The sequence below is a fragment of the Terrapene carolina genome, unplaced genomic scaffold (genome assembly GCF_002925995.2).
Source record: "Terrapene carolina triunguis isolate 2854851 unplaced genomic scaffold, T_m_triunguis-2.0 Scaffold148, whole genome shotgun sequence".
Taxonomy (NCBI): Eukaryota; Metazoa; Chordata; order Testudines; family Emydidae; genus Terrapene; species Terrapene triunguis.
The window spans coordinates 1,314,623-1,331,318 of record NW_020664499.1 but is presented as its reverse complement, the minus strand read 5'-3'; the positions used below and the strand labels follow the sequence as shown (position 1 = coordinate 1,331,318).

Genomic DNA, 16,696 nt, shown 5'->3' with positions numbered 1-16,696 from the left:
GTTTGGTAGAACCACTGGCATTTTACCTAACTGATTTCCTTCATGTCAATGGTAAAACTCCCCAGATGGAAATAGAACTGAACTAACAGTTCTAAATAGTTAAAATTTATTTTTTTTTTAAAAGAGAAGCAGGAAAAACAAGTATTTATATTATAAAAACAGTAAAATCTGGATTTATTTTTGTTCTAAAGGAATAAATCCACAGCAGGAAGCCCATCATCATAATTAGAGCTCTACTAATGTTTAACGGAGACCTGGATTTGCAGAAACAAACAATGCCGGTTCGGTTGGAGCAGGAGACCTGCTCTGCTCACCTTGAATCTGGAAGCAAGGGGAATTTTGTTTGGAGAAGCTACAAGGCCTTCTTTTCTCTGCCCCTCTCCCCTGCCCCCATAAAATGTTATATAAGAGGGGGAAATTGTACCCTTGAATGTTTGGAAAAACTTTTCCCAGTTGCCAGCACTGGCTTTATAAAGGCCCCAGTCAGAGACACTTTGGCTACTTCTCAGGGGACAAGAGCTAATTGTGTGTATTTTGGTGATTTGATTACAATAGAGGTGTGGGACACCTTTCTGAGTCAGACTTTAACTTAAAAAAAAAAGGGGGCAGCCCAACACAAACCTACAGCTCAGTTTTCTTTTTAAATCGGTAACAAAATAGGATATGATAAAGCACTTTGTCCCCATTGGATGCAGCAGAGGCCGGGGGAGGGTTGCTAACTGCTGGGGTGAAGGGGACTATAAAACTAAAGGATCCAGTGTTACTCAAACGAGGAGCCTGCTGCTAAGTTAAAACGGGTGGGGTCTTATCAGTTTCCCGGAGTGAAGATTTAAAAACAAAGCTGACAATTTTTGCAAATTAGCAAGCTCCTAGCCCAAAGATGGAAGCTGCCAAAGTGAAAAACAGCGTTACAGGTAATTATGATATCCAGAAATGTCCCCAAAGTTTGATTAAAATTAAATGGTGGCCCAAGTGTGGATGTTATTGGTTTGCAGCTGTGTGGATCCTATCTATTGTTAACTTCAAACGCTTTATTTCTATAACGAAGTAAGTTTATAATTGAAGATCATCCAGATCTCCTTCTTAAGTCCTTCCCACAAATCTTACCTTAAATTAGTTTTGGCTGAGTCAAGATTGTAAAATCAGTTGGTTTTTTGCTATTTCAAAGGCTGGCTCAAATCGAGAAACGTGTGGCACATTGGGGCCAATGCCATTAGAATTTTCTCTTCTTCTACTAGCGGAAAAAGTTCAATGGTTCTTTATAGCCGCTGTTGTGCTTTGTTAAAGGTTTTAATACTTTATATCTCAAATACCTCCTGTTCTTGTCTTACCTATTTTTTTTTAAATACAGAACAAGTCACGCAATGCCCCTTTATTTCCAATACGCCGAAAGAAGGAGGCAGGAGGAAACGGACCACGTTTAGCAAAACCCAGCTGGACCTCTTGGTTAAGACGTTTGAAAGGGATCCCTACCCTGGCATCACAGTGCGGGAGAGGCTATCCAGCCTGACGGAGATACCTGAGTCTAGGATTCAGGTAAGCGCTTTGGTCATTTGTTACAACGTCTGTTCAACACCCTGTCTTCTGGTTAACGAGGCTTTTCGGATTACCGATGTCATGCCACTCTGTAAACAAACCACCCCAGATCTAACTCTTAGGTGCCCCTTGATTGCCTCTGCCCCAAGAACGGGCCCTGGCACTCTTTTCCGGGGACGTTCACAACAGGCAAGGCCCCGATATGTGGCGGAGCTCAGAGCAAAAACCCTGGCCTCGAACGACTATGGACCGACGGGATGGCCTTAGTAGGGTTCTTCTGCCACGGGGCGTATGGCTCCCGGAGTGCCGGCTTGTTGTGAATGGCACTGCAATAGTGACATGATATGGCTCTTGTAACGTCGGGATCCGAATCCCGCTATACCGGCTCCAAGGAAACTGGTATTGGAGGGTGGGTGGTGGTGGTTAAAGACTTGGGCACGTTTTCCCAAGGGGAATACCTGGAATATACGTTTTCCTTTTTGCTGGCTCAGCGTTTAGAGAGGCGCCCCGTGAAATGGTGCTCTGCCCTCTCCTTGCTTCCCCTTTCTTTGGTGACTGGTCAGGGTCTGGAGCTCTTCAGCTGGCCGGTGGCAACACGCGTTCGGTTGTGCCATGTAAAGGGATACTGGAGGATCTGGATCGAGAAGTGTTTCCAGCAAGAGTAACGCGCTGCTGTCCTCCCAGATGAGCTGAGGCTCAAGCGGTCTGGAGAGCGCCCCCCCCCCCCCCCGTCCCGTTTCGTTTTGGCTCCTCTCCTGAGTTAATGGCTTTGGTGCACTCTTGGGACCCGATCCTGCAACTAGATGTTGGCGGAATTCGGAGATCTGTTCCCTTCCCGCGATTGTAACCGCTGTCAGGAAGGTCCCGTTGTGGCCCGAATCTGCATTGATCTCCATGGGAGTTGAAACCTGAGAGAGGGCTCCAGCGTGACCTTCCCTGAAATTGTTACAATCTGCCGAGTACTGATCTCCAGATTCCAGTATTTATTTGGGGGGTGGGAAATACCTGCTACCACTCACTGGAAATGTTTGCTTGTTTAAAAAACTACTGTAGTGCCTCCAAAACCCACTGTCGTAAACAACCCCAAACAGCCTTTTGCTTGCAAACCTTATTCCCATAGCTGTGGGGCCATCAGAGATGCAGCAAAATTAATAAAGCTTTGATTTAGAGTCCAGTTGTGGAGTCACTATTCAAACTGAGCCCTCACTCAGGCAAATAATTCCACAGATGTCAGTTAGACCAGTGGTTCTCAACCAGGGGTACACAAACATCTTCTATGGGGGTACATCCATTCAGCTAGATATTTTGCCTAGTTTTACAACACACTATGTTAAAAAGCACCAGCCAAGTCAGTACAAACTAAAATTTCATACAATTACTTTATACTTCTCTATAAACTATACATTGAAATGCAAGTACAATATTTATATTTGAATTTATTTTATAATTGTATGTTAAGAGAAAGTAAGCAATTTTACAGTACTAGTATGCTGTGACACTCTTTTTGTAAGCAAGTAGTTTTTAAGTGAGGTGAAACTTGGGGTACACAAGACAAATCAGACTCCTGAAAGGGGTACAGTAGTCTGGAAAGGTTGAGGACTACGGAGTTAGACTACTGGGTAGAGCAAGCCCTCGCCAACATAAGGGGGAGCACAATCTGGCCCTTACTAGGGAGCTATAACTTGAATCTGGATTGTAAATAAATTTAAAACAAAAACCTCTCTGAGCTTAGCTCCTTACAAGGACAGGGGAAATAGAAACATTGAGGCCTGACTGATCTCTGCTACTCCCATTGAGGGCAGAGGGGTTCAATTGGATCATGGGTGGGGCCCATTATTTGCCAAGTAACAGGGCCAAACCCCTATTTTCCAACTGGGTGGAAAAGGGAAACAAAGTAAGGTTTGAATTTTGTTGTTGACTAAAGCTGGTACTCAACAAGAGTTATTTTTAACTCTTGAAACTTTGACAAGTTAAGTTACAATTGAATCCTTCCCCACGATTCACTCATTTCAACCAGCCCCAGTAGTGACTTAGTTGCAAATTTCTCAAACAGCTGGCAAGAACCTGATCAAACTCCCACTAAAATGAATGGGAGCCTTTCCATTGACTCTTATGGGAACTGAATGGGGCTTCTGCCCTCTAAAGGGTGTTACAGTTTTCCTTAGCAAAATATTTCAGAGTGAGAGGGACATAAATACCTGGCAATTCAAATAGTTAAAGAAACCAACTCTAAACTGGAAAGGGGGGGCAGGGCAAACTGGGGCCAAATTCTGCACTCTTGCACACTGAACTCCACTGAAGTAGTGCATTGATTCCAGACTTACACTGGTGTAACTGAGGAGAATTTGACCTTGTAGATTTGTGTGTGCGTGGGCTTATATCAATAAATTCACCCGCAAAGGCTCCTCTCATGGCTTCTTACTTTCTGTTAATTTCCTTCCAGGTTTGGTTTCAAAACAGAAGAGCCAGGCAGCTGAACCAAAAGAAGACCGAAGCCCCCACCTTTCCCAAACCTGATTATGGCAACAAGAAGCTGACCCACTTCAGTGTCAATCTTCCAAACAGGCCAAGAATCACACAGAGTCTTGCATCTGGTCAGAGTCAACTCAATCTACAGCCATGTCTGCCAGGAGGGAATCAAAATGTTCCTAGTCAGCCCATGCAGTATTCAGAGCAACAACTTCCTAGGTTAGATGGTCATTTCAAGGGCTTGGACAGCACTTTTAGAACAGGGACCCAAATCCAGACACCATCAACTCATTTAAGCTCTGCTTACGTGTCAAGAGAAAACCAGTTCAGTTTAGGAGCCACGGGGAGTCCTTCCCAGATTCAGCACCCTGTGCAGCCACTACAGCAACATCCATACTATCAGATATCTTTCCCTGAACACTACTACTCAGATACAAATCTATTCCAGGCCGCTTCCCCCTTAAAACTGGGGGGGCAGCAGTGTGGTCAAGGTCCTCAATATCAAGCAGCCAAAGAAAACATACACAGGATGCCTGTCACTATCAACTACTTAAACTCTAGCCAAGGAGTGATCAATGAGGACTGTTCATATGTCAAGGCAAGCACTTCTCATCTTAGTAAGAGTCCAGTTTTAGGTCATGATGGAGGAGACCCACAAGTAAAAATGGAGCCTGCTCAGGCTGAGTGTAACATTTATTCACCTGTTTCTTCTAGCATTACTCTTCCCCCTTCAACATTTGCAAACTGTCAGGTAACATCTCAGAGGATGTTGACTCCTCTGGTTCCTTTGTTTGGGCAACAACTGAAAGAAATGATAGATGAATTTGATCCTCGTTGGTCATACATGAGAAATGAAGTCTTAGGTACTGGTCTAGATTTGCTATTTGAAAGTGAACAAAATGTAGAGCAAAGTGGTGGTAGTAGAAGTTACCCCTTCACCTCTGGTGACCAGAGTTCAAGCTGCCACTTAGGTCATACCTGAAAATGAGCTTGGTGGATATGTTCACACCTTATAAATTTGCATGATTGTCAGGGTGAAAGAGGGAAGAGGCTGAGGAGTGTTGCTGGCCAGTGTGTTTAGGGTTTGTTATGAGAGCTGTGTGAGAGTCAGTAAGGGGGGGCGGGAGGGAGGCAAGCATGTAGAAGTTGGAAGGTGGCTGCTAGAAATGAGTGAATAACTTCATCACTGAGTGTTTTCTGTTTGAGCATTGTCAACAAGTTGCTTGCAGTGATCTTGTATTAGTCTATAATTAGCTACCAGATAACTTTACTGATCATGGACAGTTCACTGAGTATTTATTTATTTAGTCTCTGGTAGTCATACTGTGTTGGTTAGCTTTGACTGGAGGTATGGGGTTATGGGACAAGTTTTAGGGGATTATGTCTGTCTCTTCATGGGAAGAATGTACTACATATCTGGTGTGCCTACTCATGTTTAAAATTCACTTTCTATTCAGTATACTCCATTTCTTTCACTGAAAGCTAACACAAGAGGCACAAACACAAAAAAAGCAAATAGCTTTTTTTTAAAATGAAAACTTAAGTGGAAATTGCAGGGAGGTGAGGTGGTATTTTTCCTACTAAATATGTGCCTTTAGTTAAAGTCGCTAGTATCCCCTCTTTCAAAAGTACTTAATGTACTTTTTTTTTTTTTTAGTGAACAAAATGTGTAGTCCTTAAAAGGCAATGTTTTGTAAAAATTGGTGGTATTCTAATTGAATTGCGTGAATTCTGCCATAAGAAAGGGTTTTTCAAAATCTTACGTTCTTTACCATTTCTCTTTCTCATAGTCCTCATCCTCTAAGAAAAAGATGGATTAACAATATCCAGATTAAGTGGGCTGTAACAGGACTTGAAGGAAAGCATCCTTTTGAGCTGCACTCTGAATACTATACTGTAGGGTTTGATCCTGAAGAGACTGGGACCCAGCTCCTCAAAGGTATTTAGGTGCTTAATTCCCATTGATCTTGGACATCAATGAGTGTTAGACACCAAAAGACCTTTAAGAAACTGTGCCTAGAGCTCAAAGTGCCTAGAGGCTACTGAATGGGCATCCCTCTGTTTTTGCATGCGGTTTGACTGAAGTCAATGAACTCAGTGGGGTTCTGCCCAAGCTCATGCAGTTGCAGGAGTGTGGCCAGGATGTCTTAATATATGTCTTTCATAAATATTTGTATAATGCTCAAAAAATGGCTGTGGATTGTTTTTAAATGTTGGCTTCAAACGAAGATAATTTTTTTTAAAAATCAATTTCATTGTTCATTTTATAAAATAAGACAAATATAAGCTAAGTGTTTCTTTTTTACATTGATGTAGCTACAGAGAGGTAGTCCAGTGGCTTGCATATGGATTGAGAATTAACAAGTCCAGAGTTGTAGTCCTGGCTTTTACAATGATTCCATCTGTGGCCTTGGACAAATCACTTAGCCTCTCTGCCTTCATCATCCCTATATTTAAAATGGAAAGAATACTTAACTACCTCATAGGGGTCTTACAAAGTACAATAGGCTAATATCTATAAGCGTTTTGCACACAAAAGGCACCATGTGAGTGCTAAGTATTGTATTTATTATCAAATGATTTGTACTGATTTTTGTGATTGAATTGCCTCAGTAAACTTGGTTTCTAAAATGTATTCAGTAATGGTTATTTATTGTTTGTCACTTTAATCTCTTGATCTTCTGGGGGGGGGGGGAACCTCTCTCAAGCATATTCTAAAAACTTTGCTGGCTTGGGACACGAGGTCTGATGCTAATGTGTTAAAACCACTTTCAGTCCTACTGGTTGCAATAGATTACTCACATTTAAATATGTGATGAAAGGTTAATTGGGGTCTAAAGGCTAAAATTTTATTCTCCTAATTATTTAAGTAGCCTAGTGTGGCACAAGGTGGCTTCTGTCAGGCTAGAAGTGGAAAAGAATCCTCTCGAATTTGTGTGCTGAACAGATTCAGAGCCATTTTTATAGTAGTCCTGAGGCTGCTGTTAATGAATTCACATAGCACTGGAGCTGAGCTCTGGAAATCATGGCTCCTTTGAAGTCAATGGGAGTTTTTTGCCATTGACTTGAACAGGGCCAGGATATCACACTTGTGCTTTCTGTGTGGACTCCCTGAACCAGCTTCTACTTCATCCCTGTACTGCAGAGGTTCAGTGGTTCCACAACACCTGGAATCATCCCCCCCACTGATTCTAGAGCAGTGGGCAGTCTGTGCTCATAAAAACCAGTCGGGAGAGCTTTGACATGACTTTCAGAGTGAGCACCCAGAACTCCAGTTGAAGTCAGAGCAGCTGTGGGGTACTTGGCCTTTCTGAAAATTGGGCCTGTCTTCAAAGTGGCTCGGGGGGGGAGGGAGGATTGTGTTGTCTTAAAGACACTTCTATGCAACAGTGTGAATTACAAGATTTAAATCTTCAGATGCAGGAATTTTCGCAAAGTTTTCAGTTTTGTTCAATGAAACAAATGTCAAGGGGAAATTGTACTTCTGTTCTTAAAAGTATCATTTTGCCTTTTTTAAAAAGGGAGCTAAAGGTTCCATTGGAACATAATTATAAGAGTAAATTTAGAGACAAGATGGATGAGGTAATATTTTATTAGACCAGCTTATGTCTTGTGCCTCTCCCAACAGGGCTACAATACTGCAGATAAGAGTAATTGTGTCAGGAGCCATGCCCCTTCCATTTGTATTTGTTATGGGGGTTAACTGGGGCAACTATTACTGAATCTGACCCTATGTCCCCAATAATTTTGTAACACCTTCTGAATGGCTACTAACGGGCTCTTGGGACCTGCTCCATGCAGGTTGGAGAGACTGAGGCTGCATCCCCTTACAGCCACCTTAGCTAATAGAATCATAGGAGTGGAAGGGACCTCGAGAGGTCGTCTAGTCTAGTCCAGTCCCCTTCCCTCTTGGCGGGACTAAGTATTATCTAGACCATCCCTGACAGGTGTCTGTCTAACCTGCTCTTAAAAATCTCCAATGATGGAGATTCCACAAGCTCCCTAAGCAATTTTATTCCAGTGCTTAACCATCCTGACAATCAGGAAGTTTTTTCCTAATGTCCAACCTAAACCTCCCTTGCTCCTTGTCTTATCTCAGAGGTTAAGAACAACGTTCCCCTCCTCTTCTCTCTTTTCTCTCCCTCCCCCTCCCGGTAACAGTTTTCAAGTACATAATCATGTCCCCTCTGTCTTCTCTTTTGCAGACTAAACAAACCCAATTTTTTCAATCTTCCTTCAGAGGTCATGTTTCCTAGACCTTTCAAATTATTTTCAAAAACGAAAATGATTAAAGAAAACACAACAGCATCCACCACTACACTCTGAATTTTTTAATTTGAGAGAAGTAGCACATGTTGTTGCGTGTGGTGTTTCCAAAACTCATCAGGTTCATTACAGCTGTTGGCAAGGGCTCCTGTGGCTGAGCTCCCATTAGTTTGAGAGTCCTTTGCTTAGTAAGGACTTCAAGAGTGGAACCTTACAGTCTGACCACTCTTCTCTGCTGTGGCCAAGGAGGGGCTACTGTGGAAAAGGGGAGCAAGACTGGGGAATCCTGCAGAAAGTCTGAACTCCGCATGCACTAAGTGCTTGCTGTGTCCCAGCAAGCACAGATTTTGGGGGAATGGATAGCTAGTAGCAAAGACTTAATTTTCTAGGGTAAACTAGGCCTAAGTCAGCTTAACTACATTGCTCTGGGGTGTGAAAACTCCACATGCTTGAGCAGCGAAGTTAAGCCAGCCTAACCGCTGGTGTAGGCAGCAGTAAATTGACAGAGGCATTCTTCCCTTAACTACTGCCTCTCAGGGAGGTGGATTACCTATGCCCACAGGAGATGCCCTTCCTGTTGGTGTAGGTTATCTACAGTGAAGTATGGCAGTGGTGAACCTATGTTGCTGTAGCATTTTAAGTGTAGACCTACACTAGCTAAGGGTATATTCAACTAGGCAAATCCAAAAGCCACAAAAGCAGAGAAAGGAATTGCACCAATAGTGTGGGCTACTACAGCCTCAGGCCTTCAAAGTTGGAGTTGTGCCTGCAAAAGGTTCTGTAGCTTGAAGGGCTGAATCTTTCCGTCCATGCATAGAGTGACATGCTGGGACTATCACACACTGGTTCCAGAAGTCTTTCCATTGATAAGCTTTGCATCAGCCTTCAAAGACTAATGGCATCTCTACTTCTGAGAGACTTTAGCTGAAAGCTACACCACCACGTCTGAAGAGAATCTATTTCAGGAGACAAATTATTAGGATGAGATTCTCAAGGACTTTTTTTTTTTTCTTTTTTTCTTCAAGCGGCAGAGATTGATGAAATCATTGCCTCTCCTTGCACGCACTGAGGGCATGAAAAGCACAAAAAGTAATAGGTGAAAATGGCCACTGAGTAGGAGGTTGGCGGATAGAAGCCTAAGCAGCATTGTGCACCTCTCAATGTGCAGTAGCCCTGCTCTATAAGGAGAAGGCATAGTTGGGGGAAGGAAGAGAAGTACTGCACATGATATTTTCTCCTGTGCTACAAAAGAACACATAGGCTAATACTGAGTGTGTGTGACAGTACACAGAGCACCCTGGTCTCTTGTCGGAGCTGGTTATTTACTTTGATCTTCCAGCTGCCTCTACCCTTCAGACAGGTGTAGAGCCTGCAGAACTGCTCCATGGCCAATGTGAGGTAGCTACACTAGCTTTTTTTCTCTTGGAGAAACACACGCTGCTCCCATTTAGTATCCCTTTGTGATTGGCGCAGTAATATCGGGCTGCAGGGCTTGTGTTCTGTGAATATAGTGTATACAGGGAATTGCTTTCTTCTCATTGATCAGTCCTGTAGTTTAAATATGAAAGCAGAGTCTATTATGGTTCCTTCTCACAGGCATGCATTATCTCAAGGCCAAATAGAATACATGTTTTTCCACACACAGAACATTTCGTAGCAAATATCCATGGCACACTTCAGTGCTCTATCCAAATGAGCTGATAATCTAGTGTGAATTATTTGTCCTCTCCCTTTGTTGCAAATTGCATTTATCTTAAACTGTCATGTCTAGCATGAATTTCATGATAAGGAAATCTGCCCAGACTTGTTTAATACCAACTCTCCCCTTTCTTATGCCATTTTAAAGACTTTCCACAATCTCTTTTTAGAAGATTTTTATTGAATTATATTTATTGCTTGCAGAACTCAGAGCTTTGGAGACTAAAGTCTTATGGTTCTTATTTACAGAGCAGGTGCAGTACAGGCACTGACATTACAAGCTTCCTCTAGGTTTGTATGCCCAAAGTGCCAGAGCTCTGCTCTTCAGGGACTAGCTCAAAATAAGAGTGGGTAGATTCTGAGACTGCCAAGAAAGATGCCAGTTAATGCCATTTTTGGTAGTGCTTTTGGTGTAGTGAATGTCTTGTCTACTGGAAGCTTGATTAAGACTGACTCATTTCACATAGAGAGATGGGTAATATCTTTTATTGGACCAACTTCCGTTGGTGAGAGAGACAAGCTTTTGAGCCAAAGAGAGCTCTTCTCCAATTCACAAAGGTCTTTTCACATAGGTCACTGAAAAAGAATTAAATGGTAACAAAAGCTTTATTCACTTACTAACTTGGCATGGATTCAAACTGGTAAATTAAAGGTAAAGATTCTGTAACCTGCTGTCAAATTTCTGAGCCATTCAGTCTCTCATTTTCCACATTTAACATACATTCTTGTCTTCTCAGAAATGTCATTGAGCACAATGAAACCAACTGGAAGCTTGAGGACCCTTATCCCATGCAATCTCTAATACGAGCCACCCACCCTAATCTTCAGCAGAGGGACACAACCAACCTCTTGCTCACTCCTTCTGGTAGCAGTATCACAGGGAAAATAAATTCATGGCCTGAACAGCTTTTTAGCAGCTCTTCTTCCTGTAGTGTTTGGCATAAGGCCATTCCTGCATTTTCTTGTTGCAAATTACTTCAAAGAACAGCTGTCTCCATTTAATAAATCAAGGCCCCAGCCTGAATGTTCAGATCTCTGATAAACAACTATTTCTTACTCCTCCCAAGATATTTGAAATCAGATGCCACATCTTACTCTCATGTATTTAAGGTATGTTGGATTTTGTCCCTATATGACACACAATTATTTCAGTGTATAGTTTTTAAAAAACCCTGCTGGTTTTCATTAAAGATTTTCTATACTCCTTGGAAACATAAACAATATATAGTTATGTTTGTGGCAAGGATTATTTGAAAATAAGGGAGGGGGGCATCGGGCAGATTTCATATTTAGTTGCAGAAACCCAGAAAAGATTCCTCAGGGGTTGACACATTCAAACACAAAAGTCTGCAGGATCTAGATATAAATTGGCAGTTTCCAATTATTATTTCATGTATTTGTATTTCACTAATATCTAGTGGCCCCAACTAAGATCAGGAACCCATTGTGCTGGGTGCTGTATCTGAAGAGCTTACAGGTAAGGCCTTGGTTGCACAAACAAGCATGTACTTAACTTTATTCCCATTGATTTCAATAGGACTACTCAGAATTGTAAAAATTAAGCATGCATGCAAATGTCTGCAGGATTGGGGCCTAAATAGACAGGACAGACAAAAGGTGGGAAGGGAAGTAGTGGGCATATCAGATAAATAGTATGTAGCTGGAAAGAAATGGGGCTTTACACTTTTCCATGTTCTACTATAATAGAAAATGTGGCACTTCACAGTGTGATTAAAATGGTGCTATAATCAGACTACAGAGAAACACTACTATCCTATGCCATACTTTTTCTGAGTCTTCCCTGCTAATCCTGCAGATTCAATACAGAAGAAAGCTGGGTTCAATGGTGCTTCAAGTGTCATTAACAAAATTGTCAACTTAACTGATTGCACAGTCTTCACACCTGACACCACATTTACAGCTTTATCATCAAATCCGAAGTGGAGTTTGCAGGACTTTTAGCTAGAAAAAAAATCTTTTGACTTTTGGCTAAGGAACTCTGATATAGATTTACTAAGAGAATAAATATGGAAAATCATACCATTTTTACAGAATCACTTTTCTGACTGCTGTGTCTCACTTTTAACAGCTACTGTGAAAGTAATAAACATTCCCTTTGGGAATCTTCAGCCCATATTTAAATGAAAATACATTTTGTTTACAGGTCCCTTAATTTAAGTCCCATTCCTGAAGACTCAAACACTTGCTTACCCTTCCCTCTCCCCCGCCTCGTGAATAGCTCTGATTACCTCAGTGGGACTATTCACATTGCAAAAAGTTAAGCAGGTGCATAATTATTTGCAGCACGAGGGCCTTAACTGTTGAATCTCAGAGCATAACATGAACGAGATTTGCCACGTGCTGTTTTTACGAGTCAATTTACAAGTCACGTTTTGTCTGAAAATGTCCAGCTACTGTGTTGTTACGTTAGTGCGGTTACAATAGCAGGCGTGCTAAAAAGGAAGGAAACTGGAAAACAACCCCCCAAACAATTCTATATTTTGCCGGTGTGTTAACTTGGGGCGCTCAGCTCCCCTGGCTAGGCGGGTGCATCTCTGGTTTCTTGGAGCCCTGCACACAGCCACAAGCGAGCAGAGCAGGCAGGCTGTCGGCAGGACAATGCAAACCTGCAGTCACTGGGGCGGGGGGGAGCTCAGGGCCGCATCCCAAACGCCCTGGCTGTGGCTGGCACTGACGGACCCCCAGGCGGGAACGGACACACACCAGCCGCGGGTCCGGACGTGACCAGCCTGCGGCCCAGCTGCCAGAGGCGGAGCCAGGGAGCCGGTGGGGAAACACCAGCACCGGGGCGCTGTCTCGGGTCCCAAGCGGGTTTTGGGTGGGGGCTGTAGCTGCTCCCAGCGCAGTCAATGGCAACACCCTCCGGTAAGGAGGCGGCGGGGTCAGCTCCTCGCCTAGCTCCGTCAGGGGGCGCCCCGCTCCGCTCCCTGCCTGGTGTCACCGCAATACCCGCCCCCCGCCCGGCCGAGCCGGCCAGCCGCTGTTTCCGGGCGGGAGGAGTTGGGTAGCACGCACTTCCGGCCGCGGCGCCCATGCGGAGTTGCTGGAGGCCCCGGAGCGGCGGGGGTAGGTGGGACCGCCACTCGCTGAGCCCCTCCGCGCGGGGGGTGGGCCGGGCTGGGCTGCGAGTCTCCCTTCTCCGGCGGGTGGGTACCTGGGGCGGGCAGCCCCGTTGTGTCAGGGGCCGGATCCTGCTCCGAGGGAAATCAGTGGCTAATTTCCCGGCTGTGGGGGCGGGGATTTGGGGCTGACCCCAACCCCTCCCCCCCGCTCTCTTTTCCTGTGTGTGAAGAAACCTGCCTCAAAGTAGGGGGAGGGGAGGGAGCTGTTGGTCGCGTGGCGATAGCCCCCAGGGCGCTGAGAGCGGGGTCCCTGTCGGGACCCTCAGGCGCCAGCTCCTCCGCTGTCAGCCCTGGCCAGTCAGACCCCATCCTTTGCCAAGCTCCCCTGCCCGTGCGGGAGCTGCTGTGGGGGTCTCTGCGTGGGTGGTCTGGTCTCCCAGACAGCCCCGCTCCTGCAATGAGCTCAGTGAACCTTTGTGCCCACGTGGGGCCTTGTTGTCTGTGTTGGGACTCCCCGCTGGCAGAGAGGCAGAGGGCTTGTATCGGAGGCCACCCCAGCAGACTCGGGTCTCTGCAGATCCTGTGATAGGATTGGGGCCTAACTGTTAAACATGCATTTTGTCAGTGACTATTGCAGTACTAACTGTAAGATTGGCACCAGTATTTTGCTACATATGGACTAGTAGAAATAAAGTTAAACATTTGCTGTATGTCTGGAATGAGAGAGTGCTACTACTGCTGTTTAGCAGGGCTGTGGAGCGGAGTGCGGAGCAGTGGAGCTGCAGGTTTTTGCCTGGAGCTGGAGTGGAGCCGGAGCATAGCTCCAAAGCCCTGCATTTAGTTAACTGGTTTTAATGGAGCCCAGTAATTGCAACTTTTTATGTTAACCAGGGAGTTGAAGCTGCGTAAAGAAATCTTTATTCCTGATACACTTCACAATTCATGCAGCTTATAAGTCACTGATGATCTTGTGGTTAAAATACAGGACTAGGAGTCTGGTCATCTAATGAAATCTGTGGATTTTTTTTCAAAGGCATGTATTTTTATAGTAGCTAAGCACTGGCCTTAATAGACAATTCTTCTTGCTTTGTATGTGTGTTTTGATCATTTCCTTTCCGTTCCTCAGTTGTCTTAGTAGGATGCTGTTTCTCAGGGGATGACTTATTGACAATGTTGGGCTTGCATTTAGACCTGAACACTGTTAGGGTTAGTGTCAGCTTAATGAAAAGAGTTCCACAGCTGAAGTCTTCCTACTGAAAATATGTTGTCCCTTGAACCACATCTGGAAGATCTGAACATTTATCCAACATCACTTAGTCCAAGAACTAAGCCTACTTCCCAGACTTAACTGTGCCTGTCAGTGCCCCATGCCTTGAGTCTCACCACTTCCTGCCTGGTCTCCCACTTATTGAATTCTACCCTCAATTAGCGTAGGGCCCTACTCCCCTTCCCCCCACCAATACTTATTTGAATAATGTTGGTCCATATAAATTAATGACTCTTGAGTCACTCCTAAATAAAACTGCTATTGCAGTCCATCCAATGATAAATTAATGCTGGGCAACTCCACTTCTCCCAAAATCAATTTATACCATCCTCACCCATAGATTTCTGTGGAGATGATGAGCCTTCCATGAACAAGGCCCTCTTCCACAGTCATCAAAGAAATATTCAAGTGGCAACTTCATCTGTCAGAACTCACTTGAGTTTCCTTTCTCTTAGATAGGCATGACCCTCCTAGAGGAAAATTCAGCCTTTTATGTCTTAGGTGAAAAACAGGTATATAAATAATGCTGCTTCTCTTTTCTGTGTATGATGCGTAATACATGTTTTTTCCATATGCCAGCTATGCTCTGTATCATTGGCAAAAGCAATCCATTTGACACTGGTGACGGGTGATCCCTGAGAAAAGAGATGGAGGAAAAGGACAGGAAGAAGCACCATAAGAAGCACAGTGGGCCAAAGGCTGACAAAAAAAGGAAACGTCATCTGAATGATCTAGGACTTGGAGACGATGAGGATGCTCGGAAGAGAAACCCAAAGGCCTTTGCGGTCCAGTCTGCTGTGCGGATGGCCAGAACCTTCCACAGGTATGGAGTCTTTTAGAGCATGATGGATGGGCTTGATGGATTTTTTTGTTTTGTTTTCCTCACTAAACTCATTTTTAGGTGCTGCTAGAACTGTGTTTTGTGAATTAGGCTCTGACATGCTCATTCAGCTAACATGGTTTACCACATCCACACAGCAATATATTTATTCTCTGTTATAAATGGGACAATAGTGTGGGCCTAACTGGGTCTATCATGCTGCACTACTGTGTTTGTCTGCATTATGGGAAAATCTGTTTAGCTCCTTAGTCAATGGGAGTTGTGCATCTCTGTGTGAATAGCTGAGTCCTTAATGATTACACCTATGTGAATGAGTCTCTGAAACACTTAGCACCTTAAAACAAGTGTTTTTGCTTTTTTATAACTTCACATTAAACTTTTTTATGAATTTCTTCATAAATAGGACTCAGGATTTGAAGACAAAAAAACATCACATTCCGGTAGTTGACCGAACTCCCTTAGAGCCTCCTCCTGTGGTGGTGGTTGTAGTTGGCCCTCCAAAAGTTGGGAAGAGCACTTTAATAAAATGTCTAATTAGGAACTTCACGAGGCAAAAACTGATTGAAATACGAGGTCCTGTAACGATTGTATCAGGTGAGGAAAAAAAAAGAAAAAAGAAACAAACTTTTGTTTGATACACAACATGTAGGATTTGGATAAATAGTGATAAATAGAAGGGTGACTTGATCTTAGCACATGTACATGTTCTCACACACATAATACATTTTGTTGTGAGTTCGCATATTTAAGGTATTGCAAACAGGCAGTATATATTGATACAATAATCTAAGGAAACTCAATTTGAAAATATCTTTTAAAAAAATGAGTTAGAAGTCATTTAAGGTACTACTTCCCTTACTCATTTTTGTAGTTTTATAATCCGATTTCTTTTTAAAACATTTGTCTCTCTCTGTTGCTATGTGGAAAAACACAAGCAAATGTGAGAAATTGACAAACTATTCACAAAGTGATGTGATATATACACGACGTAAGCAAATATTTTTCTCTTGTTTTTCAATTGCAGTAATTTTAAATGTTGTTTGTAACAACAGCAGGTAAATATTTTCTAACAGATGTCTGGCTTTCTTGTGCCTTAAGAAAATAAGATACTTTCCTTGTCATAAATTTTTAACAAATTTCATCTATACATTACACATACAAAAACTGTTATGATATAATTAAAGTTGCAAAATCAAGCATGCAAATGTTAGGAAATGCCATAATTAAAGTTGTCCAACCTTTGTGCATATTAATTATGATACAGTCTTTAATTATATGATCATATACTAATTTTTCCACAGGACCCCATTTCATTCAGCACACAGATGGTGCTCAGTTAATGATCAGCTAATCAGTATTTTGTTTTCTTTTCATTCAATGTGTGGTACCAGGCCTTATTTACTACATGCTATTCAAACCCTGCTCTGAAGACAGAATCTTTAATTTCTTCATGGACATTTCTGTGGCACTCATCACTCTAGTATCTGAAGCCTTCACAAATATTATTGAGTTTATTTTCACAACAGCCCTGTGAGG

General features: G+C 43.2%; 1 protein-coding gene across 1 annotated transcript in view; it reads left to right on the top strand.

The window, feature by feature from the left end:
• The first annotated feature begins 12,998 nt into the window (after positions 1–12,998).
• The window catches only part of LOC113404949 (ribosome biogenesis protein BMS1 homolog), a 41,025-nt gene continuing 37,327 nt past the window's right edge, over positions 12,999–16,696 (top strand). The window contains exons 1-3 of the mRNA XM_026653765.2: positions 12,999–13,056; positions 14,899–15,142; positions 15,564–15,754. Of these exons, the coding sequence (XP_026509550.1) occupies positions 14,967–15,142; positions 15,564–15,754 (367 nt within the window). The 5' untranslated portion in view covers positions 12,999–13,056; positions 14,899–14,966. The remainder of the gene's footprint in view (positions 13,057–14,898; positions 15,143–15,563; positions 15,755–16,696) is intronic.